At 40.3% G+C, this 24495-nt stretch overlaps 1 protein-coding gene across 2 annotated transcripts in view; it reads left to right on the forward strand.

Moving 5' to 3' along the window:
* Window positions 1–733: 733 nt before the first annotated feature.
* Window positions 734–24495, forward strand: part of ASCC3 (activating signal cointegrator 1 complex subunit 3) — a 280895-nt gene continuing 257133 nt past the window's right edge. The window contains exons 1-3 of one of the 2 annotated variants that reach the window (XM_040597335.1): window positions 734–903; window positions 19841–19984; window positions 20770–20920. In XM_040597335.1, coding sequence (XP_040453269.1) covers window positions 19895–19984; window positions 20770–20920 — 241 coding nt within the window. In that variant the 5' untranslated portion in view covers window positions 734–903; window positions 19841–19894. The remainder of the gene's footprint in view (window positions 904–19840; window positions 19985–20769; window positions 20921–24495) is intronic. The other variant, XM_040597334.1, reaches the window with a different exon arrangement.

Raw genomic sequence — 24495 nt, forward strand, 5'->3', positions numbered from 1 at the left:
ACAGGCACCTACATGCACGAGTGCTTGCCTTCTTTCATATGAGCAGAACACTTGCCAAAATTGTAGAGATTAAAGCAGTCCAGTCATCTGAAAAGATAGTGCCGTTACATGCCTTGCAAGACAGAACACAAGACACAACACTCAAGAAGACAGAAGTCAGAAATAAATCATCTGAATGCTAACAGCCAGAGAGTTGGAGGGCTCTTACAAGTCCAGATGCATTTGTGTACAGATACCGAAGCACTCTAGAGTGAGCATTTTCCTCGCAGCTTGGTTCTGTCCCAAAATTATCTGACATTGCTCATTCATCTTTCCCCCTCTCTCTGCACAGCTTGGTCTTTAGCTCCATTTTACTATGGTGCCCTTGGATTAGACTGGAAGCTTGAAGGAGTAAGTGTGGAGGAGCATGCTAAGGCCCACACCGAGTGTGCAGCGATGGACGAGCCGGTGAAGAGCACAGAAGGCTGAGGGCCGCGGCACCCCGTGTACAGGAACGCCCGAGGCACCGACGCGGGCGCGGAAACGCTGCCGGGTGCTGCCCCCACGGTGTATTTGATCACGCAGGGAACAAGCGGGCGGTCGCAGCAGGCGGTCCCGTTTGTCTGTACAGCAAAGGCAGCTGACGGCGCTAGCGCGGGCGTGGAGCAAAGCGGGGGCGCGGCCTGTACCCGGGGTGGGCCTATGCACTGCGCCCAGAGGCGGAGTAGGCGGGGGGGGGGGCAGAGGCACGTCCTGGGCGCGGGCGGTGGCGAGGCCGGCCGAACAGATGAGCCGGCCCGGCGGCAGCAAAGCGAAGGGCAGGGCGGCTCCCCGCCGCCTCACCGCCCCCCGCCTGCTCGCTTTACGGCAGCGTCGCGCCGCGCCGGCTCTTCGCGGCAGCGGAACCGGCAGGCCGGAAGGCAGGTGCGCGGCAGGCTCGGGCGGGCAGGGGGCGGGCGGGGGCTGCTGGCGGCGGCCTCGGGCCTCGGTGGCGGCCGGAGCTCGGCACGCTGCGGCAGATGAGGCGGGCGTTGCGCTCCGCCGCGGCTGGTGCGGAGCCGCGGTCTGGCCCCCTCGGTGAGGAGTGGGACCGCACGGCGGCGGTGCGTGGGTCTCTGCCCGCCGCCCCGCAGGGAGGGCGGAGCGGGGGGTGCCGGGCTGCCGGCGAGGCCCGGCTGGTCTGGGGCAGCGAGGCCGGTGCCAGGCCTTGCTTCCCGTCGGCCCGCCTCCCAGCGGGGGCTCGGCGGCGGGCGGGCAGGCGGGGCCGGCCGCCAGCGTGTGCCCAAGCCCGGCGCGCCCCTCGGCGGGCGGTGCGGGATCACTAATAAAGGCCGGGGCCCGTTCTCCTCCCATTCTGATCCTGGTCTTGGCCTCAGTGTGGTTATTGAAACGGGTAACAGGGGTACGGTCAAGTGGGAAACGGCACAGGTGTTGAATAGGCCCGGATACTTTCAGTACTTACAGCTATTATTAATAAGTGTGGAAAACTAGAAATGAAGAATGAAGAACCAGCACGTGATCGTGTAAAGGGTTTTCCCCTTTCAAGTACTACTTGCTTCATTGTGGTTGGTCATGGTAAACTGACCGCTTTGCTTGTAAAATACATCACTATCCCTGGCATCCTAAGGCTTACCCTTACCCTTCAGGTGCTTCCAGGAGAGTGTATTGTGTTTGAATTCAAATAATGCCTTTATTTAAAAGCTTTTATGAGTTCTGAATTTAGATTTTTTTTGTTGTTGTTTTTAATTTACTAACATTTGTGTAGACCCTTTTCAATCTTAAGGCTTTTTAAAGATTTGAGTGTGAATTAGTACTGTTGAAATTAAATTGGTAATCTTCACTTTTACCAAGAAGAGATCTAATAGTCAAGCTTAGTTATTTTCTTGAGGAAAGGCTTGTGTTGAGTGTAGCCAATTCAGTAGAAAAAATATTACAAATTCCAGATACGATGCAACAAGGGTTATGTTTATCCACATGATAGGTTGCAGAGATAAATTTTTAGAAGGAAGAAAACCAAACCAGCTGTCAGTGCAGGTGCGAGCTGCCTTTCATCTGAAGACATGATTAATTTATTTCAGTGAGGTGCTGAGTATAAATAAACACATGCAGCTTTTCGGCAGTAATAAAATAATTTCCCTTGGATATGATTTGCTTCTGGCCATGACAGAGTAAACTTGCATCATCCTGGAATTACGTGTGTAGATATTTAGAGGAACTTTTCCCATTTGTATGGGCACACTGACCAACTCCCAGCTAGGTCCTTTATGCATTGTGTAAATTAGTTTGTTAGATCTGTTTTCTCTGAAAACTAGCTTGGCCTTTGGAAGAGGTGAGATCAGTAGTTCCATTGAATCAGAGAAAAGGTAAGAAATTGTCAGATGATGGTATTTTGTTCAGGCAGTTCTGTGCTTATGGAGCTTCCTTTCAAGCTAAACCTGATACTTAGCTAGGCTTTCTGGTTTTAAAATTAAGAGGTGCACACTGTTCCTTTTCAGCCTTTTGTTTTCTTGTTCCCTCCCTGTAACTGACCTGTGTTTATTTGACATGTAGCAATATGTTTCTCCTCCGGGTAAACTATCTAAAGTGTTTGTTTTGTTTGTTTGTTGTGTTTTTCCTAGTGGGTAATGTCTTCTATGTTGGTGGTCATTTTTGTTAATCTTCCACAACATCCTCTGAAACTTTATCTTTCTAGATCAGGGGTCCTCAAACTTTTTAAACAGGGGGCTGGCGCAGGGATGAAGTGGCAGGCAGTCATCTGCGGCTGCTTGTTCCCCCCCAACCCCCCCAACCCCCGGGGGGTGTGTGGCGGGGCAGGGGGGGTCTGTAAATACCGGGGGCCGGATTGAGGACCCTGGGGGGCCGTATCTGGCCCGCGGGGTGTAGTTTGAGGACCCCTGTTCTAGAGACAGGGTGCACAACAAATGCACCAGTACTCTGATCTAGTCTTTTAATATTGACTAGTGAAAGGACAACTTGGTATATTTTAAGGCCTCACTTTTGTCTTTAAATATTAATGTTTCATGTCTTTCCGTGTTTCTAGCATGACAAATGACATGATTGTTGCTTGCTGTACTCTGTAGGTGTGTTTCTGAAAAACTGTAACTAATGTGTTGTTTCTTGGCATACTCTGCTTTTGTGGTTTCTTACTCTTGCTTTAATATAATATATTTTACTAGCCATGTTAGATACAGTTCTTTCAAGATAATTGTAAATTGTAATTTGACCCCTAAAACAGTTGTAGTACCTTGCATCTCAGTATCGTTTACAGAATTCTTAAGTGTAGTCTTAATTCTGTTGTCAGGAAGGATATTTAGAGTTGAAAAATCTTTTTTTTTTACAGAGTTAATAGAAAATTTGCCCTTCGTAAATTACCAGTGTGTATTTCTGCAGGTTCTTGTTAAACTACAGTTCTTGCTTTCAAAATTGCTCTTTATAAATACTGAATTGAGCTCATGCTGGCCCATGTTCTTCCTGCATGTTTCATTCCTCTTCTCTTGCATAGTCATACCAGCCACTATTGGGGTGGGGGCAGGAAAGGCACATGTTGTCTTTTGCTGGATAGTTACAATGTAAAGTTTATTTGGAAGCTGCTAAATATGTTATTGATTCTAGCTCAATCAATCTAGAATTGATTCTTGCACAAAATTTGCTGTAAGTTCTCATTACTCCAAATAACAGATGAATGTCTTCCTGGTAAATAGTTTATAGTAATGATTGTTGAAGGTGGTGTTGAGCACTTTCTAGCCTATGCACTTTTTAAAATAGAATTGCACTTTAATGTTTGGAGAAAGAATTAAAAAACCCACCCTATTCCTTAGTTTGGATAAGCTTATAAAATTAAAAGCAGTTCAACATATGACCTATAATGCATAGCTAGTTAGAAATATGATAGCTGATGTCTGACCTAAGAAGAGAAGGAAACATGGGTTGGACCCACAAAGTGATTTAGAGGAGACATTAGGCTCCTAATCCCAAATTGTAATCCTCAGAATCTCAGTTGTCATTTTATGCTCTGTTTTCAAACAAAACGTTTGTCTGCTAGCTCTCCTGTAGCAGCTAGTAGCAAGTGCTTAGGCAATGTACTGGGGAAAAAAAAAAACCTGGAAAACAAATACAGTGATGACTTCACTTTCATATTATTTTTCAGTAGTCAGTGATTTAAATAACTGATGATCTGTCTCTAAGATGTTGAGTTTGGTAACTACCAAGTCAGATACTGACTTCCATTAATTCATCTAACTTTTTGAGCATACTTGAACTTGTAGTCTTTTTGGCATCTTGTGGCAATGAATTCCCAGATTTAATTATGTTCTACATAGAAAAGGCATTCCATTTGGTATTGTTTTCACTAATTCAGTTTTATCATGTATCACCTTATTCTTGCATTATGGGCAACAGTCAGTCATCTGTATTTACCCATTCTTGCTTTTAAAATACCTTATCACATCACAGAAATGAGCAATTTCATGTTTGTTGCAAGCACAATCCCTATGGGGATATACAGTCAGGGCACTTCTTATGCTCATCTCTCTCTGAGGAATTTGATCGCCTCTGCACAAAGCAATGCAAGTACATTCTTGTACTGGGTTTAGGAGTTAACTTTCATCATAGCCGTAGTGCTTTAGATTTGTAGCTTAAACAGTGTTGATAACACACCAATGTTTTGGCCGTTGCTGAACAGTGCTTGCATAGCATCAGGGCTTTCTTTTTCCCTCTCGGCATGCCCAGTGAGTAGGCTGGGGGTGGACAGAGCTGGGACAGCTGACCTGCATTGGCCAAAGTAATATTCCATGCTGTGTGTTGTCATGTTCAGAAATAAAAACTGAGGTAGGGGAAGAAGAAAGGGGTTTTTTTTGCTTCCAAGGTGTCTGTTGTTTGGAGATTGGTGGGGCATTGATCTGCCTGTGGGATGTGGTGAGCAATTTACTTCGCTTGTGTGTTGTTGGTTTTTTGTTTGTTGTTTTTGTTTTTTTACTTCCCCTGTTAAGCTGTCTATATCTCAGCCTTTAAGTTTTCTTACTTTTGTTCTTCCTATTTTATCCTCTGTCCCACTGTGGTGGAGGGTAAGCAAATGGTTGTGTGGTTGCTTGGCTGCTGGCCAGGGTCAACCCACCTCAACACTTTGCGCAGGCACCTTAAAATGTGATTGAGGGAAAAAATAGCAGCACACTCTGGTTCTGTGATAACAGTACTCACTGAATTAACTTGTGGTGTGAAAGATTCTTATGCCCTGTGTTCTTTGAGGTGATTCTAGTCACTTGGTATGGAATATTCCTATTGAAGTGGTACACAACTTTGCATAGTTTATTGAAAATCAGTTAGGCTAGGGAGAAACAAAGACTTAATTAGGTTATGGTGTCTGTGCTGGACTGCTTGGGCATTTAGCAGTTTGTACTTGCTGAAAGGGTAGTTGGTGTTTTCTGCTTTATTCAGTACATTAATGTGTGGACTGGAGTTTGGTGGTCAGCCTCTGGTTGCATCTCTCAAGATTCAAATTAAAACTTGTGTTCTTTTTCTGGCCCGTTAAATTTTGTTGGTGCTAGAGAGAAATATCTTTAACAGGAAGGTGGAGAATGTTCTACATAACTGATTTTAGGGAAGCAAAAGTTGCTAGCTCTCCCCTTTCATTGTATGCTGAGTTTAGGATCACAACTTAGGGATATGGATTATACACCTCCCTAGACTTTCCCATCATTTGTTCTATGGCATGTATTTACTCTGAGCATCTGTTACTTTTGGTTGCCCAAAGGTAGGTTGGAAGTCTGGCCTGAAAAATAAACTGAATCTGATATTAATGGGCCTGAATCTCAATCTTAAGCTGGTCATACAGTAAAAATAAATCATGGAATGATGGGTTGGCAATTGAAGCATTTGTGGGGTGATTTGTGGAGTAAATTTCAGCTTTCCAGTTGGAAATCAGATTCCGAGGAAGTTGTAAGAGTAAGTAGATGAGGTTGTACAGTGGTGACTGACTTCCATGTGTTCAAATGTTTGTTAAAACATAGAAACATTTATATCAACCACTCCTTTCTTTGAAACTGGTGAAGACTACTGTTAGTGAGTCTGTATTTAGAAACTGGTTTGTGATTAATTTGTTCAAGAAGATTGAAGGCATTATTCTTAGCTGCTGCTTTAAGGGGAAACAATTTGTCTTCCTTGAAAGATTAGGGGGGAGTAAAGAGGATCTCTGAAACTCCTCTCTTCCATTTCTTTCAAGAAATATATTATTTATGGTGAGTTGACCCGAGCCAGCAGCCAAACACCCACCCAGCCTCTCAATACCTTCTGCTGCGAGATGGGGAGAAAATAGGAGACCTGTAACAGTTGCTTAGGAAGACAGACACTGTAAGCATGGAGGTGTCATGTCGTGTTGTGTCATTCCCCCCCAGCCCCTTGCTTCTCCTTTCCCTGAGTTTTTATTGTTGAGCATGACATCATAGAGTATAGAGCTGTGTTGCCACTGAAACATAAATATAAATAAAATGTATGGTTATATAATTTTCTTGTTAGAGTGGCATTTTTGTTTATGGAGAGTCTTTAAAAGTTGTTCCTATAAATTCGAACAGTTTGGGTATCTGCTGTGCTAAATACGATACTTCTTCAAAGGCTTTTAACTGTTAAATAACAGAATCTTGACTAATATGTGCATATTTCTTACAGTACATTTTTTCTAAATTGCGTGTCTTTCTCAAAATATCCTCTTGTATTGCCAACACTATAAGCAGTCAGCCAGGGAAGGGTGGGCAGCAGGTGTTAGTTTTGATTCTAGTTTGCATGTATTGTAGTATTACAGGAATGCAGCAGTAATAGTAACAAATTATCAGTTAGGAAGCTGTTATTTGCTGGCCATCAAATCGCTGATGTGCTGTTTGAAGTGCCTATGTAGTATATGAGCTCTAAAGAGAAGACAAGGGACTCTCTCTAATAATGTTACTTTATGGAGCTATGTGTCTATTCAATAGTTGAGTGCTCTTTAAAAGTATTTATAATTAACTTTTTTTTTTCCTTGGTAGAAGGGCCTACCTTAAAAAGAAGTATGCATGTTTTCAGGATATAGGAGTATACTTTTAAAAGGTGCTCCATGCATATTTTTTTTCCAGCTGAAATGTTGGCCATTTTTTTCCTACACCCTACTAATCTTAAATAACAGATCAGAGTAATTTATATTTATGCCAAATCAAAAGTGGACAGTTGTCTGCCTTGGGACAGCTTTTCTTTATGACTTTTTTGCAGGGGAGAAGACAGTATTCCCTCCAGGCAGTAGGAGGAAGGTCTGAAGAGGAAGGCATCCCCAGAGCTACCTGGAAGGCTGGGGTGGTCTGGACTCTCCTTTCAGCTCTTCCTCAACTGGAAAAGTTTGTCTTGATAGGTTGATTTTTAGGAATTTGTATGCATCTTCCCCACCCTTCGATATTTGGCCATGTAATGTCAAACAGTGAGCTCTATTTTGAATGTGCCTCTGTTCGTATTTGCTATCAGAAAAGCCAACATTTTTAAACCACTCAGCTGGACTGAACATTCAGTGTGCTGTGATGTGGATCCAGTGGACATGCCTTTGGAAAAGTATTAAAATAAGCTGACAGAAACTTTTAGGAGGAGTGTTAGAAAGACTGAGGGGTAGTATAGTGCTAACAAGTAAGTAGTTGTCTTGTGGAAGACATTGATTATTGGCAGAGATGAATGGTAAGTCATCTGACTTAGGAGACTAGCTGTAAGTCACTTTGAAAGTGAAGGCACATCAGGGTTTCTTGTTAGCTGTTTATGCAGAAAGCAGGTATAAGTTATCCAGTAATCGATGCCCCCTCAAAATGCCAAAGTGTGGTCAGAAGACAAAATTGGTAGAATTTGTCTGTTTAGCATTGTGTGGATGCTGAATAAAGCATGAATTTTGTGATTGGCTTCTGATGATGCCAATGATGTCACCATTTTACTTACAAGCCAGTGAAATTCTTGGACATAGTTTTTGATGATGAATTTAGCAGGGTGTGAAATAGTCATAAAGTATTATAACACAAGACAGTGTTATTTAACTAATTAATAAATACTTGCTTCCGATTTTGGTGGTACTAATAGCAACACAACTCATCCAGTCAGTATTACAACTTCAAAAAGACATTCTTTTATGGTTGACTTGACCATTGTCAAATGAATCTCAGAAATATATTTTCCAAGTCTGTAAGAGTTTTGCCAGTGATACAGCTGGACTTGTCTATGTACACAGAAGACTTCATTTTCTTTCAGGTCAGTTTGTAAAAATTACTTATGATACCATACATATATAGAGAATCATTTAGGTTGGAAAAGACCTTTAAGATCATAGAGTCCAACTGTAAACTTAACACTGCCAAGTCCACCACTAAACCATGTCCCTAAGTATGATCTTGCTACACTTCAAATACGGAACCAGGGTAAGAACAAAATAGGCTCTGAAAAATCTGTACATTAGGACCTTTTCAGTTGACTAGAGGTGTCGTAGGGTGTTTGCCGCTTTGGATTCCTAAGGCTACTGGTACTGACTCCCATGTTTGTACAGGGACGTGTTAGCTGTGTGGCCACACAGTCCTTAGGTCTTGGAGGAAGCTTCATGCTTTAGGGACGCTGACATTAGATGTCCTGTGTATTGTCTCCTAAAAATAATGGCAACTGATATATAGTGGATGTTACATGCCTCTTGAAAACTATTTCCTAGACTTTACCATAGTACTTTTTTATTTTTGAAACAGGGTCAAGCTAAAACTTCCCAAAGTTTTAGGATTCTTACAAGATGGGTTAATGAGAAGTAAGAGAGCAATTATACTCGTACAGCCTCTCCTTTGTGGCTTGAGTAATAGTGTACGGGCAGTGTCTTAAAGATTAGTGTATCTCGCTTAGTCTTTTGTTTTATTGCATTTGAGTCATCATGCTAAAATAGGTTATGTTTTTCTCAAAAGGGATGGCTTGTGTATCCTTCAACAGCATTTGGGGGAGATGCTCTAAATTCAGAGTGATTCAGTTCCAACCTTGAGGCCTATTGAAATCATATTTTGAAGGAAGTCAGAGTTAATGATGAAGGATAATTATGATGTTGAGTGGATAACAAGCATCCAGTTAGTTAGAACTGGGAGATAATACAGTATTTGAGGCATTTGTTTAGTTGTCTGTAAATCTGGTGATTCGGGTGCTTGAACACACACTTGTTGCCAATTTTAAAACCTCACAGAACTACACCTTGTATCCAGCTGCTGTTTCAGAGGGTGTGGGTATTTCACAGGACCTGTGTCACATCTACTGGTCCATGCAAATATCCTTGATATTTATAAAGGGTCTCAGACACCACTGGACACTACTTCGAGACTGAATCTCACCCAGGTGCCTGCCGTAAGGGAAACTTGAATCTTTCTGCATGATTCAGGCATGGGTCTTCAGACAGGTTTTCACATTGTTGGTTTTGGAGAGAAAAATGTCATGTGCCTAGAGGCCCTGAAGGAAATGGGCTGTAGGCTTTGTGTGGTACTTCTCTGTGTAAGCATAGTAGTGTCTGCTTATGTACGTGGTGTGAACATAACCACAGTAGACAGGTGAGGTGCTCTTATATTAAATTACATAGGTATGAGTCCATAGAGGTCTTGGCGGCAGTATTCAGAATGTTAATTTTCCTGTCCTGTTTCCTGGGTAACGTGGATGCATGTTGGGGATCAAATGAGAATAGTAGACCTTCTAACAAACAGTTTTCAAATTTATTCTGTGATGGAGATGAAGACTTTGTTTCTGCTTTTCAGTCTTGTTTACAGTTGTTTAGGAACTTGAACTTAGACCTGAATAAAAGCAGCCTCTATGTTTGTTATTTTTTAGGATTAATCTAGGCAAGGTAGGCAAACTTTGGGAGTATGTGTAGGATTTGCATCTCGAGTTGTACTTTAGGGACCAGGATTGGTCTGTGTCTGTCCCCCCACACCTGCCGAGGTTCAAGGGCAAATGTGAGTGCGAAGTTTTCAGAAATAGTTTCCTCCAGCAGGCATGGACCGATGCTGTTCTCACAAGAAGCAGTGGCAAAAAGACATTCTTAAGCCATCAGTTTGAAGTGGTCAAATGCTCCAGACAATCCCCAGGTGTATTTGTAGCACTGAGTATTTTAGTGTTGTTAAGAATGGAGATGGAAGGGAGGAAGTATTGCAGAGAAAAAAAATAAGCATATTCTGTTTCCTGAGCAAAATTTTCAACCAAATTCACTGATAATGAACAGAAGCTGTGTGGTATCTTTACTATTTCTGTAGCATCTGCTGAAGGTTTATTATTTAAATAAAGGTATGTTTGTCCCTTCCCTTAAGCAAACCCATGCTAATCAAGCTTGATTTCAAACATTAAAAAATTTAGTTAGTTATTCCTTTCTGTGGAGAATACCAAAGCAGAATTAACTAAACTATGAATAAGATGTACCTACAATTAGGATACCTAAGTCATACTGTTCACAGTAATAATTGGATGCACAGTTTGTTGTTTTGCGCTTTCAGGTATGCATCTATTAAATACATGTCTCCTTTTGGTCTTACTCATTTTCTGTTGCTGAAGAAGCAGGAAGGTGCTTTTCTTCTGGTACTCGCATTTCCCTTGAAGAGTCCTTTGGACTTTGTTTTCTTCTGTGTACCAAACATAAGAAACTTCTCAAAAGAAAATAAAAAACAGATCTTGATCTTAGTTTACACCAGGCTCATGAACCAAGTATAATTTATCTTGTCCTTTGAAAGCTCATTAATCAGTTAACTTTACTTGCTTTCTGAGTGTTGGATATCCCAACAGTAAGCTTCTATTATATGCATTGGTATTTCAGTTAATTAAGGATATTTTGTATTATCCAAAAGTGAATTTCTTATTATAGCTTTATTTTTAAAAGAAGTTAATAAAAATAAGTAAAGTAATATGGGTGCTCTGCTAAAGTAGAGGTCCAGTTTATTAACCTCAGTGGTATTATTCTGAGGCATTATCTCTTCTGCTTGTGAATTGTTACTAGCTAATTCCAAAAAGACGTATGGTTTTTCACCATATGTCGTAGTGGTCGATGTCCAGGCATAGCTGTGTGTTATCCATAAGAGATGTACCTGATTACACACTAAAGCTGATACTATTTTTCATAATTCTTTTTGTTAATCTGCCTCAGTTGCATAAAGGTGCTCACACGAGGTTTGTATAGATAGTATTTAACAAACCGTTCTAGAGGAGCGATAATGTGATGGGTTTTAATTCTTGCACAATTAAGTTACACTTACAGCTAATGGTATTATACAAGAAGCATTTATCTTTGCAAGAATGTTTTTCAATACGGTTATTTTCTGGTTCTTGCTTTTCTTCTTGAGTTGCTGAAGGATTTTGACATGTAAATGCATCCATTTTCTCCCTTCATGTAATGTAAGGCCAGTTCACCCTCCCAGCTTAATTGCAGTGATGTTTTGAAGTGAAATATTACGGGACACCACCTTCTGATGTTTTGAAAGGACTAATGTACCTGTAAACTCTTCTCCTGGGAGACGGAGAGGGGGTAGACAACTGAGAAACAGCTCCCCAGCATGGTTTAGAAGCAGAGCTATGATGGGAAAGCTTGTTTTGGTAAGCTTTTCTTCTGGCCACTTTCAGACCTTTTGTGGTCTTCACTATGGCAGTCAACCGTGGAAGTACAATTAGAGCCCCACTGGTGACAAGACTCGGAGTCTGCTCACAATAGAGAGAAGTGTACCAGAGATAGAAAAACAGACAAAAACCTGTTCAGAATGGCAAGGGCATTGCTGGGGTGTGCAGAGACACAGTTGGAAAGGCAAAAACTCAGTTCAAATTTAAATTGGCCAAACATGTAAATAAATACAAGAAAGGATCCTTCAGGTATGTAAACAAGAAGAAACAGAAGGAAAACATTGGCCTGCTGTTAAACAGAAGAGGTGAATTAGGCACCAGCAGCACTGAAAAGGCAGAGTTTCTCAACACGTTCTTAATTTCTTCACCTCTGTCTTTATCAGCGCTGTTGGGCCCCAGGCCTTGGGAATAAAAATCCAGGTTGGTGAAAACAGACCCACCATCAGTGAAGGAAGAGCTGGTACATGAGCTGTTACAGGCGCGTGACCCCTACAAATCGATGGGCCCTGGCAACAGCCATCTGAGGGTGTTAGGAGAGCTGGCTGACGGTGTTGTGAGGCCGGTCTCCTTACTCTGTGAGAAGCAGCGGAGAGTGGGGGATGTGCCACGAGACTGGAAGAAGGCTAACGTCACCCCTGTCTACAAGAAGGGCTTAGAGGAGGACCCAGGAGATTACAGGCCCATCAGTCTTACTTCAGTCCCTGGGAAGGTTACGGAACGAATCCTCCTGGGGGCTATCCCAAGTCCAATGAAGCACGCGACTGGGAAAAGCCAGCACAGATTCACCGAGGGCAAATGCCTGGTTGATATGGGGCGAGCGATGGACATTGTCCACCTGGATTTCTCCCAGGCGTTTGATTCGGTTGCCCGCAGCTGCCTCCCGGAGAACCTGACGCACTGTGATCCAGACGGGCGGCCTGTGCGGCGGGCGGGGAACTGGCCCGCAGCCCGCACCCAGCGGCTGGTGGTGAGCAGCTGCGTTTCAAACTGGCAGGCTGTCACAAGTGGGGTCCCCAGGATCGATATTGGGCCCAACGCTGTCTGATACCTTCACAGGTGGTCTGGGTGATGGGATCAAGCTTGCCGTGATGAAGATTGCCAATGATGCCAAACCAAGCGCGGAAGGGGATGCTTCGGTAGGGAGAGCCACCCTGCAGGAAGACCTGGACAGGCTGGAAGGGTGGGCTAGCAAGAACCTTATGAAGATCAACAAGGACAACATTGCAACCTGGGAAGACAATCCAGGAGTGCAGCACAGGCTGGGATCTACGCGGCTGGGGAGCGGCTCTGTGGAAGGGGACCTGGGGGTCGCTGTGGACAGGAAGCTGGAGATGAGCGACCAGCGTGCTGCTGCGGCAAGGAGAGCTGGCAGGATGCTGGGCTGCATCAACAAGGGCATCACCAGCGCAGATCAAGAAGCCACTGTCCCCCTCTACTCAGCGCTTCTCAGCCACACCTGGAATATACTGTGTTCAGTCGTGGTTCCCGCTATACAAAACGCCAGATGTGGACAGGCTGGGGGGCGTCCAGAGGAGGGCCACAAAGATGATCGCAGGACTGAGAAGCCTGCCGTGTGAGGACAGGCTGAGAGAACTGCGTTTGTTCAGTCTTGAGAAAAGAAGGCTTAGGGGAGAGCTTATCACCGCCTTCCAGTGTTTGGAGGGCGGCTACAGAGAAGATGAAGACCTCCTTTCTACAAGGAGTCACACGGTAAAGACAAGGGGTAGTGTGTACCTGGGGAGATTCCGCTTGGACGCGAGGGGAACATTTTTCACCGTGAAAACAGTTAGCCATTGGGACAATCTCTGCAGGAAAGTGGTGGATTCCCCAACACTGAACGCTTTTACGATCTGGCTGGACAGGGTGCTGGGCTGTCCTGTCTAGACCATGCTTTTGCCATGAAAGGTTGCACCAGATGATCCTTGAGGTCCCTTCCAACCTGGTATTCTATGATTTTATGAAGATTACTTGTTATCTCAGGCTGCGTATTCTATATAGGTTTGACCTGATCTGCACAGATTATTATTTTTAATGCAGGCCACACAGCAGAGAAATACAGTTATTATTTTTTCTGTTTTTGCTTTCCCTTTAGAGCTCAGAAGAAAGATAAAAGCTTTTATTAGTGGTTTTCTGCTGCATTAAACCTGTTACCCTTGCTGACTATTACTTGTACAGATTTTCATTCACATGCATCACGCAATTGTCCCTCTGTGCAGTATCAAGTTCATTCCATTAAAATGTTACTGTGAATCTTTAGGAAGTGTTATAAGCAATTCTTTTACCTCCTGAAGCTGACTTTAAAAGGAACCTGGCAATGCTATCTTTGTAGACTGTGTAGTTAGTTGGAGGCTTTATCCTCGAGTGTGCTTGCTGTTTGTTACAGGAATGTGTTATGGAGACTTTATTAACACCATCTGACAAGGTGCTCTACCTTGGTAATATCACAGCAGTTATGCAATTATGATTAGAGTAGTTGTATTTGCTGAAGCACGTCCCATGTCCTCTCAGCCATATTTATGCATCACGTATGTATGCATATGTATGCATCATGTGTTACTTAGCTGTCATTAGCTCAAAGGTTTTTTTCTTTCTCTCACTTATGTATTGCCTTTCATCCTCCCTTTACTTCCTTTGCACATGTACATCCATATTTACCTTCCATACAGCTCCTGTTTTTCCTTCAGTGACAAACTTTTCTGCAATGGGGTGAGATGGATGCCCTGGGGTGGTTTTCAGCCTCTGTTGATGGCACAGTGTGAGAAAGATGTATAGAGAGCTGCCTGTTAAGGTAAAGCAAACCCAAACACCCCCTCCCCCTGTTGTATTTGTGGCTTGTACCTAGAGTTTAAATGAACATACATGTTATGTATGTTGAAATTGGAGATTTGCTCATAGTACATCTCCACCTGTAAGGCAAGTCTTTAAGTCTCTGTTGCTTGGGATGCAGTTTGTCTCTTGCTGCAGGGAATGAAAAGATTATGGGGCATAAAAATGCAGGCATTTTTTAATGTAACAATTGAACTATGTCTTATGTTCCTCAAAAAGAAAGATGAGTTATTCTGAAAAAAAGGTTGGTTTAAATTTCGGTGGTTGTTGGGTTTGGTTGTTTGTTGTTGGTCTTTATTTATTATTTTTTTTAGAAACAACAGCTATCCTTAGAATGGTCTCAGAGCGCATCTAAAATGAAGACGTTAAAGGGCCAAGCCATGTTTGGTGTTATACCGATGCACTATCGGGCATAATCACAGGGAATACCTTGAAATGCCTTGCCAGCTGATGCTAGCTGGAACAGAGTTAGGCAGCTGGTGTTTAATCATGGCTACAGTAGTGAGAGGGGGAAAGGGTTAATACTCTGTTGAATGCATGACTTACAATTCCATTATTTGTTTTTTAGGGTTTTGGGTTTTCTGTTTTGTTTGGTGACTTATATAATTAAGATCCTGAAATTGTCTCTTATATGAAAGATGACACACACAGGTGCTGTTATGCCTCCTCATTATGTTGAAACATTTGTTGGAATTCTGGTATTCAGTGAGATGAATACCATGTATCAGGCAGCCACTATTTCTTCCTGAGTACGTAGTCCTTAATCTTGACATTTTGCTTTCAAAGACTGACCCAGTCTTGACTCGAGATCAGCAATATTCAACACAGACAACTTGAGAGAATTCCAGTGTGATGTCTGAGCCTTTTGCAAAAAACTTAGTCTGAAAGTGTACAATTGTTACTACATCATATAGCACTGCTTATAAAGGTGCAAAATATGAAGTTGGAATATAATAATAATGTAGTATCTTGCTTTGACCTGCTGTTATGATTAATGTCCCAAACATTATTAAACCACTGTTATCCCTGGCTGTCATCAACTTCAATGCTAGGGGCTGTGTTTGTACTGTTTGCATCAAACAAGCTTGGATAAGAAGTTTAAGTGAATCATCCCCATTGCTGTAAAATAGGTTTTTCATCTAATGCTTTTATTTGTTTCTTTAAAATGGCAGTGAGCAATACACACCAAATAGAATGTGGGGAGTTTTAAATACTGTATTTATTTGTAAATAAAATACGAAGTTTACCTTTGTGTTAATGAAGCTACTGAGGTTAATTTTAGCAGTTCTAAAATGAGTTCATGTTCACTAAATTTTAATGTTTTGGGATTTATTTATTTTTATTCCTCTTGCATAGTAAAGAAATAAAATATTCTGTATGTGGGTATTTTGAAAATGTCCTAATGTGTCCTCATGGTCTTGCTGCTTTTGTGTTTGATTTAAATAATCCTGGGCTAACATTTATTTTAATGTTTTTAAAATACGTTTAAAGTGCAGAAAGTACTGCAGTGTCCCTTTTATTTTTTGTATTGCCTTACGGCTGGGATATCTTTTGCCTGTTTACTTCCTTTTCATTTGAAATGTTTCTGCTTTCACAAGAGCAAGTGAAAATGCCATTTGATCCAAATGCTATGTGGTCAATAGTAACCTGCTATTAATTGCCAATGTCTAAAGCCTTTTTTTCATTATAATATTCGTTGATGGGAATAGTAATTAGTAATAAATTCTTCAGGTTTTATAAATGAAAACTTTACATAGACAGCAAGAAACTTGTTAATAATTTAAAGAATTATAGGCAATATAGGCAAAACCTGGTAAGGTGACAATATTCCTTAAACGGTTTAAATAAAGTGAGTGCTGTGAAGTTTTAAAGGACTTAAGTCAAATACTAGAGGCTACAGAAGCTGGTACTTTGAAGCATGGATTTTACTTCTGATTCTGTTAATGATTTTAATAATGTTTATTTTACCTCTGATTCTGTTAAGATTTGTGTTCAACTTAAAAATTGAGGTACCAAATTTCAGAAGTCCCCTTCTCTTAGCCCTACTGGGCAGCTGGCTTGATTTCTTAGAGATTACAGGATTTAAGTATATTTTAAAAGGGCATCTGTTTGACCATAATCTCTCCTAACATTTCAGTGGGCAAGAGAAAGATGGACTGTTATTATAGAAAAAATATAGGAAGGCCAGGAGTGGGAGGAAAACTTAATAGGCTGGTGAAAATATGAAGTGGAAAACTTCTCTAGTAACGTTTGTTACCTCTGTGATATTGCTAGCATTTTTTTTAAATGTTTCAGTTTAATGAATAAAAACCAGCTGGGATTATGGTCCATGTTTGCTTTCAAACAATAAAGTTTGAATGGTTTGATATCTGAATTCTGAGTATAATCTGCTTCTAGGTTTTACTTCCTCTCATAAAAAGTTTCAGCATTAAAATCATACTTGCTTTTATAAAAGTTATTGCCTCTCATCTTCACAAAGCTTTAGAAAGGCGGATATTGCTTTTTCTGCTTTACAAACAGAAGCTTTGTGGAAAGTGAAGGGTTTTTTTAAGAGACAGGAAATCTGAAATAGTTCAAGGAATTGTCAAACTTCAGTTCCTTTTCCTAAAAATCATTAGCAGAATGGGCCCAGATTGTCCTTACATTGAAGTGTGTGAGGGGAGATAATTTTTATCATGTAAAATTGCACGCATTTTAAGGTTAAATTTCCATTCCACATGTCCATCTACAAACATGAAAACATGGTACCAGTTCTCACACCTTTGTCTTGAGGGTGAATGGGCAGAAGAATGGCAAAAGTTCAACTTGCATCTCTGTATGTGGCCCCTGGTAAGTAGGATTTAATTGCTGCTGCCTTTTAGGTCTTTGTTCCAAAACAGGCAGATCTTAGCAGGATCATTTGGTAGTACAGATGTTTCAGATGAAGCTGCAGGCAAACATGTATTTCTGTCAAATCAGAAGGAATTAGTTACTGTTATGGTAGCTGTGAGAAGACAAGCAGTAGCTGATCCACTCTAAAGGCAACGTGATGCAGGCAGGTAGCTACATTAGCAAGCTTTATGTGAAAGCAGGTAACAGTTTTGGTTTTTTTAAAACAAATGTAAGGGCCACAGCATTTTTGATCCAGTGTTTAGAGCTGGCTCAAATATGTTGTGGAATAATAGTCTAAGTTCATAAACCTTACCTTGTTTTTCCTGTTAACAGTAATTGCACCTGTCCCCCACTTTCTAACTGATGGGAGGTTTTGTTTTCTTGTGATGCCCTGGTGAGGGTGGGTGTCATGGACCAGAAGTGAAGGGCACGTGTGGGGTTCACCTGTAAATGAGGTGCAGAAGCCTTGTGCAGCTGCTTTGCCAAACCAGCCTCCTCAGGGACTGGCAAGCTGTGGAAGCACGTAGGCACGTATGGAGCAACGTTTATTAGTACAGGCTCAACTGTAGGGCTTTAGGGCTGGATTTGGCTCTTTGGCCAAGCCTGCGGTCAGGGAGGTGTGCCCTTGTCCTCTGGGGTTCCAGGTTTTTTATTTCAGAAAGTACTAATAACTCAATGAATAAAGGAGGAAGAAACACTCCCTCAAAATCCAATTTTCTGACAAATGGGCTTGCTGGAGATGCTTTAAAATCTCCTAAAACCATGTGTAAAACGTGAACTACTTAAAAGTCGGTTTGAACTTTCATAAATTACTATGCATGTTATTTCATAAAGGACAATTAAGATGATAATGGTACAGTTGCATTATTGTGTGTTATTGCAAAGGACCATAATGCTATAGAAAAAGGTATTTGAGTATAGGTATAAAATAAATGGCCAGATGGAGTGATCCATTGCTAATGGCAATGTTGTCATTGGAGTAGCATGAGAGTGATTTACCTTTTTTGTTGGGTTCAAACAAAAAAGGTCAGATTAGATTCCCTCAAATTTTGGACATGTTTTATAATGGTGGCTATAATGTTCGTGGGCTTTTTCACTAGGAGCTACACTGGTATGAATTACATGTCATATATCCACCAGACATCTTAAAAGCCAAGCATAAAAGCTGCACTGTTGCTTGGCTCTGTCGGCTTCTAGGCTTGAATTTAAACATGCCCTGTCTATCACATTCACAGTTACAGATTTTGAGTTTCCATGTTTTGTAGCTTCATTGTTATAACATTTATCTCCAAAATATCAGATGATGTGATAGCTTTTCTCCAAAAAGCATCTTAATGTGAGATGAGAAAACAAGTAGAGGTGACAAGTCAGTGGTATTTCTTTGTCTGTGACTGGAACACTGCATCTGGATTTGCTTTTGTGCTGTATTGCATAGCTGATAGCTCAAATACAAATGCAGCTATTAAATTAAGAAAAATGTTAAGGATAATTGGATTAAACCAGGGAGTTCTATACAGTATATGACTGGGGGGAGGTGGGGGCAGGGAGCAGGGGAAGTCATTTTATTAACTCTGGTTTAAGTTATTCAAATTCTGGATGGCCGGTGGTCTTCAGGCATGCTAAGAACGATGCAGATCATTAGGTTTATAATGATATCATCAATTGTTTCAAAAATAATCTAAACTTGTATCTATCTGCTACCATCTGAAGCTGTAGCTGTGCATTAGAGTTCATTAAACAATTCAGCTGTGGGCATCTCTTGAAATTAAATAACTTTTGAGAATAGTTTCAGTAAAAGGTTTGGAATGAGTACAAGTTCAGATGGAGAACAGCTGTGTTTTGCTGTGTAGATATGAGCCTGTTTCACAGAGGAAATTAGACTGTGCAAAAATAGGCTGTAGCCCTAGAGAGAGCCCCACACTGTGTGCGTGTGTCCGTGCTTCCAGTTGTGAGATGGAAACATCCCAAGGCATACTTTTTCCAGTTTCCCATTAGTCCTTTTATTCCCTTTATCTCCTATGATAGTTCAGGGCTCTGCATATTACAATCTTTTTTTCCTGTCGTCATTTTCTTTGCCTGTTTTGCTAGTTAGAAATGGCTAAGCGGTTGTCAAGAAAGATGTCCCTGCATCAGCGCTGGAGGCTGCTAATGACCTGAAAGCTCCCAGTATGGGTTGGTTCAGAGAAAATCTTCTTGTAGGTTGTAGTCACTTAACTGCTTTTGGGAGCTAAAGTTCAGTTACATAGATTTCACTATAATACTCTTGTCTTAGTGGTTGTGAAGGAATAACTGCCAATTTGCCTCATTGCTGGTAACTTGTCTTTAGCGAGGAGAGAGAAGAACCTGTTGAGTGATCTCTGCATGTTTCCATGACTTGCCTATGCTCTGTGCTTTACACCTCCCTTCTATTGAATCTTGATTATCAGCGTTTTGAGACTTTTTTCAACTTGTTTAATTGAAGTGCCAGTCACGTTCTGCTTGCTCAGAAAGGTCTTTCAAATTTGTGATGTGTTTGTATTTATAGCATTAACAAAGCCACGTTATTTGTTTTATTCTCATCTAGGTGCTTGAACTGGGATTTCATTTCTCATCCTATGGATCACTGAATGAGTAACAGATGGCCTTGCCTCGTCTTACAGGCGCGTTACGCTCCTTTTCAAATGTCACTAAACATGAGGATTACAGTGAAGAATTAGCTGACTTAACGGTAAAGATTTTTTTCTTTTCTAAAGCATAATTGTAAAGTATTAGTGTGTATACAGTAAGAATTGTTTGCCTGCTTTGTTTGCATTGCCATTTTATAAGAGGAGGGAAGCAAGACAGAGCAAGAGCGCGTATAATTTCCTGTGCATTCCTTTATAGTGTCCTCACTCCAAGTCAGATTTGTTGTAGCTTTGTGGTTTATGCTAGGCACTTACAATGATGATATGCTATATGGATAGTGTTGTTTGGCTGGGTTAGCACAGCCCTGTTACTTCATCTTTTAGGAAGTTACATTGAGCTGGGCTGGTATGTTTTTAGCTTATGCAGAACTGGGGTGCCAAACATTTCCCTTTGAATACGAAGTTGAACTTGGACTCTTGTTGGGATTTATTTGGAATAAGTTTAGTGATACTAAATTTAGATGCTTCTCCTCCCTGCAAGAAATAATGCATTAAAGCAATAGATGTGTTGTGGTAACTTGTAACGTGAAATGAATTTGGAATCTTGGGAGCTCTATATCTCTTGAAGTTGCAAGAGTTTGGCTTTACAGAGAATTCTGTCTTGGAAGGAGTAAAGTAGTCAGACAGTCTGTGCATGTGTATCCTCCTTCTTCCTTGCGCTCAGGAAAGGGTGTAAAGAACAAGTAATAGGGAAACTGCTTGCAATCATTACTACATACTGACTGAATGGAGTTGGAAAGAAGTGGTTTTATCTGGTGTTTAATTTTAAAGGAACCTCTGTGTAGTCATTTGAAATAAATTAAAAACCCTAAATATTTTGCATTTTCAGACTAAAAGGTCAAAACTACATGCACAGTTGCTGAAGTCTGATCTTACTTGGAAGAAGATAATAAAGTTTGTTGATGACAATTTGGATAAAAAAGAAAACCAAACTGTAAATGATGATTTAAAAACTATATTACAAGCTGCAAAACAAATAGGTATGTTTTTATTCTGTAGTAGTCTAATAATATACTCTTTCGTTGTTGGTTTTTTTCCAAGCTGCTTTTTGCCTGCATACTTTGCATACTGGTACAATTTTAGTTCTACCTTGATGCCAGACTTGCCCAGAAATATCTTTGAAACTCTAATTAATCTGATCTGTGTGTGCACAATTCGGTCTTTTATTTTATTTATTTTAAAATATGATTCCATTGTTATGTGGATAGTCTTCCTTTTTGATATTACTGTTTTGTAGTGCATGGTATGGTTTGTGATGGACCCTTAGTAAGCAAAAGCAACATCTTCTGGAATGGCAGTACTCTGAGAAGAGAACAATCGTGATGTTACCTGCTTTAATTCCATGTGGTTGGTATCATGAAAAATTGCACAGACACATAGGCAAATAAAAATCTAAGAAATGTTTTCTGCTTGAAGTGTTTGGTGTTAAGGAGAGAAATAAATAATAGATTTCACTCATCTAGAATTAAGCTTTTAAAATTGAAATGTGTTATAGCAAAGGAAGTGTGAAAACCTAGTTTTGATTGGAAACTTAGTTTTTGATCAAAGACTAAAACTAATCCAGCTTGTGCTGTTAGCAGAATTTAACTTCATCAGTTCATAAACTGAGCACATGGCCCAAGCTCTCTAGCTGTCATATACATAAGAATTTTTCATCTCAATATAATAGGTACATTTTCTTCTTTTCTGATAATTTCAAATATCTTGAATATAATCTTGTAAGTAAAAAGACTGAGAGAACTAATATAGATAAGTATATTTGTCTTTTTTTGGCATTATACACCAATGGTTTTTATCACAATACAAATATTAACCTGTCAGTTGTGTTTCTATTTCTCGACAGTTCTTTTGGAAATAACTAGCAAATTGAGAAAGAAATAAATATCTAAACGCAGACTTTCAAGAAAGGCTAGACAAGTTATTCATGTCCAGCATGTAGTAATCAGTTGTGCTGCACAGTTGCACAGAAGATGTCTGTTAAAGCTATTAATGGTTGTAATGGGTATTGCGTTAGTGAGTCATCAGAAGAAAAATTTCGAGTATTTCTCAAATCACTGACAAAAATGTTTTAAACTCATCCGATGATACGTGTGTTCTAAACTTTGCTTTGTGGTTTAGTTCTTCCATGTTAGTGACATAACAGTTATTTTTACAAATTTGGTGCAATTTTTTTTTAAACTTATGTTTTCTAATACAATTAGTAGAGCTGATGCTATTAGTAGACTTTTACCTCTTCAGGCCAGAATTTAAGCATGTGGCTGCCTGTTTTTCTGAGACAGGCCTCTAGGAAGGGGCCACCTCTCTGCCCCAGCTCAGGTACCTCTGCTTCAGTGCTCAGATTTCAGCTGGCACTTGTGATACACAAGGTTTGAGGGAAGGTCTATGCAAGATTGGGAGCGAGTTTGTATCAATCGTCAGTGCCCAAAGTTAATATGGAAAAGGTGCAGTCTGTATTGATATTAGACCTGTATTGATTGAGAAGATCTACATAGGTGTTTTAAATATCCACTGGGTATAGTTTAATCATAAGAAGTACTGAAGTAAAATGTCAGTTAAGTTAGGGCTGATAAATATATAAAGATTATAACGTTTGCAGTACAAAAAGTAAGACCATGTGTAGTACAGCAAGTAGGAAAAAATGTCTGATGATGGAAAAAAGGTTATAAGCAAAGTGAGCATTTGCTGTTCTTAGTTGCAGATGCCATCTATGAAAATAATTCGGTGGACTTGTGTTTTCGGTATTAATGACAGAAACAAGTATTACCTGTGTAATTTTTTTTTTATTATTTAATTTTCACATTTGCCAAAGATTGCTGCAAAAACTTTCTAACTTCCTTTCCCCCCACCCCAGCTTTAATAGCGGGCCCAGTGTGGTCCGTAGTAGAGCAAGTTGAGAGACTTGAAAGTAATAGTGGTAAATATTTGTTTGATGGATCAGAGAGGACAAAACTAATGAGAACAAATGCATGGTTACTTAGAATAAGTTGGAAAGAAACCATCAGCTTTGACACTTCTCAATAAAGATAGATGTGGAATGTTACATGAATGAGAACAGGCTACAGTGACTGAGGCACAAACTGAACTGGTGGTAATGTTCCAAATGCCCTCATCAGAAGCATGTAGTAGAGAAAAGGAATTGCTTGTATGTCTTTTTACTTCATTTTCAAGGAAATGAAATCTCAGCCTAGGCAACAGATACTGTAATATTGATATGCTTTACAGGGAAAATGTCACTTACTGAAATGATCTGACTGGCTTAAAACCACAAAGGAAAGAGTCACTTCAAGTAGTGCCATCTTGGCTGGCTCATTATATTCAGTAGGGAGGGGTAGTGTTCTCTCAAGAGATGCTTCCATGAATAGATGTCAATAATAAAGGAGAATTAGCACATAATAAAGCCAAGAGCCTTTTCTCAAATCTTTCAGTACAATTGCTCTCTTAGTTAGGTAACATGTACTTCTGTTCTCACAGAAGTTACTTTAAATAACGATGTGTATTTGTATGTTAGGAATATAAGAGTAAGGTTTATGCAGCCAAGCTCAGGTGTGTAAGTTTTTAGATGTTAGGGTTTTATTCCCTGTGATTCCCGTATAGTTAATGCTGAGAGGAAGGCTGAACCATCTTTTCCTTTGAGATACATTTACATATATGTTGTATATGTGCCTTATCTTTATGTCATGTATTTTCCATATGAAGGTATCTAATAAGCCTGTAAATATCATCTCCAGTCCTCTCTGTGAACTTTTCGGCTTCTCAAAGTGCACCATAGGAAAGTTTAAGAGAAATACTGAATTTTTAGGCACCTCCACTTATACATTATGTTTCTAGTTACTCAGCCTTTTCCATCTTCTTATGCTGTATTTCTTTTGCTTTTTCCTATTACACTGTTGGGGAAAAAAACCCCTTGGTTTTGCTGGGGTTAAACCTAGCCTAAGTTGAATCAAGTAATGATGCCAAAGTAATTAAGAATCCCCCCACTGACTTCAATAAGTATTTTAACAGCCAGAAAACTGGGACATAGTAGAGCAAATACATAGGCCTGTAACTGAATAACAGGTATGCAGAGGCAGTGACAAGACACTTTTGATTACTGAATAGAGAATAGCCTTATTTACTATGTCAGTGGTGCCATTGCGGGTGGGGTGGGTTAAAGAATGAATAATATTGTTCCTTTTAAAATAAATAGTTTGTCTTTAATAGTTCTTTTGAATTAGCCATACCAAGAATTAAATCATGAGTGTTACCACTTAAATTGCACTGTTCTTTGCTGGAGTTCTATGAGTTGATCTTGATGTAAAGAATTGACCAGATAGGCATCTTGAGAACAGCAGCTTGTAAATCATCACAGTAAGCTTTTAAGATGTTTTTAAAATTATGCAATCTTTTAAGAAATATTCTACTAAAAATGTTGGAGTAACCTATCCAACTTACTGAAAAACATTTTTTAAACTTCATAAAAAAACTCTACATGCTCTCGTCATGTAAACCAAAAAAACCCAGTGAGCTGGATGGTTTTGTTTAGTTTATGCTTGGTGACTTTTAAAATTTTGTCTAG

The sequence above is a fragment of the Falco naumanni genome, chromosome 6 (genome assembly GCF_017639655.2).
Source record: "Falco naumanni isolate bFalNau1 chromosome 6, bFalNau1.pat, whole genome shotgun sequence".
Taxonomy (NCBI): domain Eukaryota; kingdom Metazoa; phylum Chordata; class Aves; order Falconiformes; family Falconidae; genus Falco; species Falco naumanni.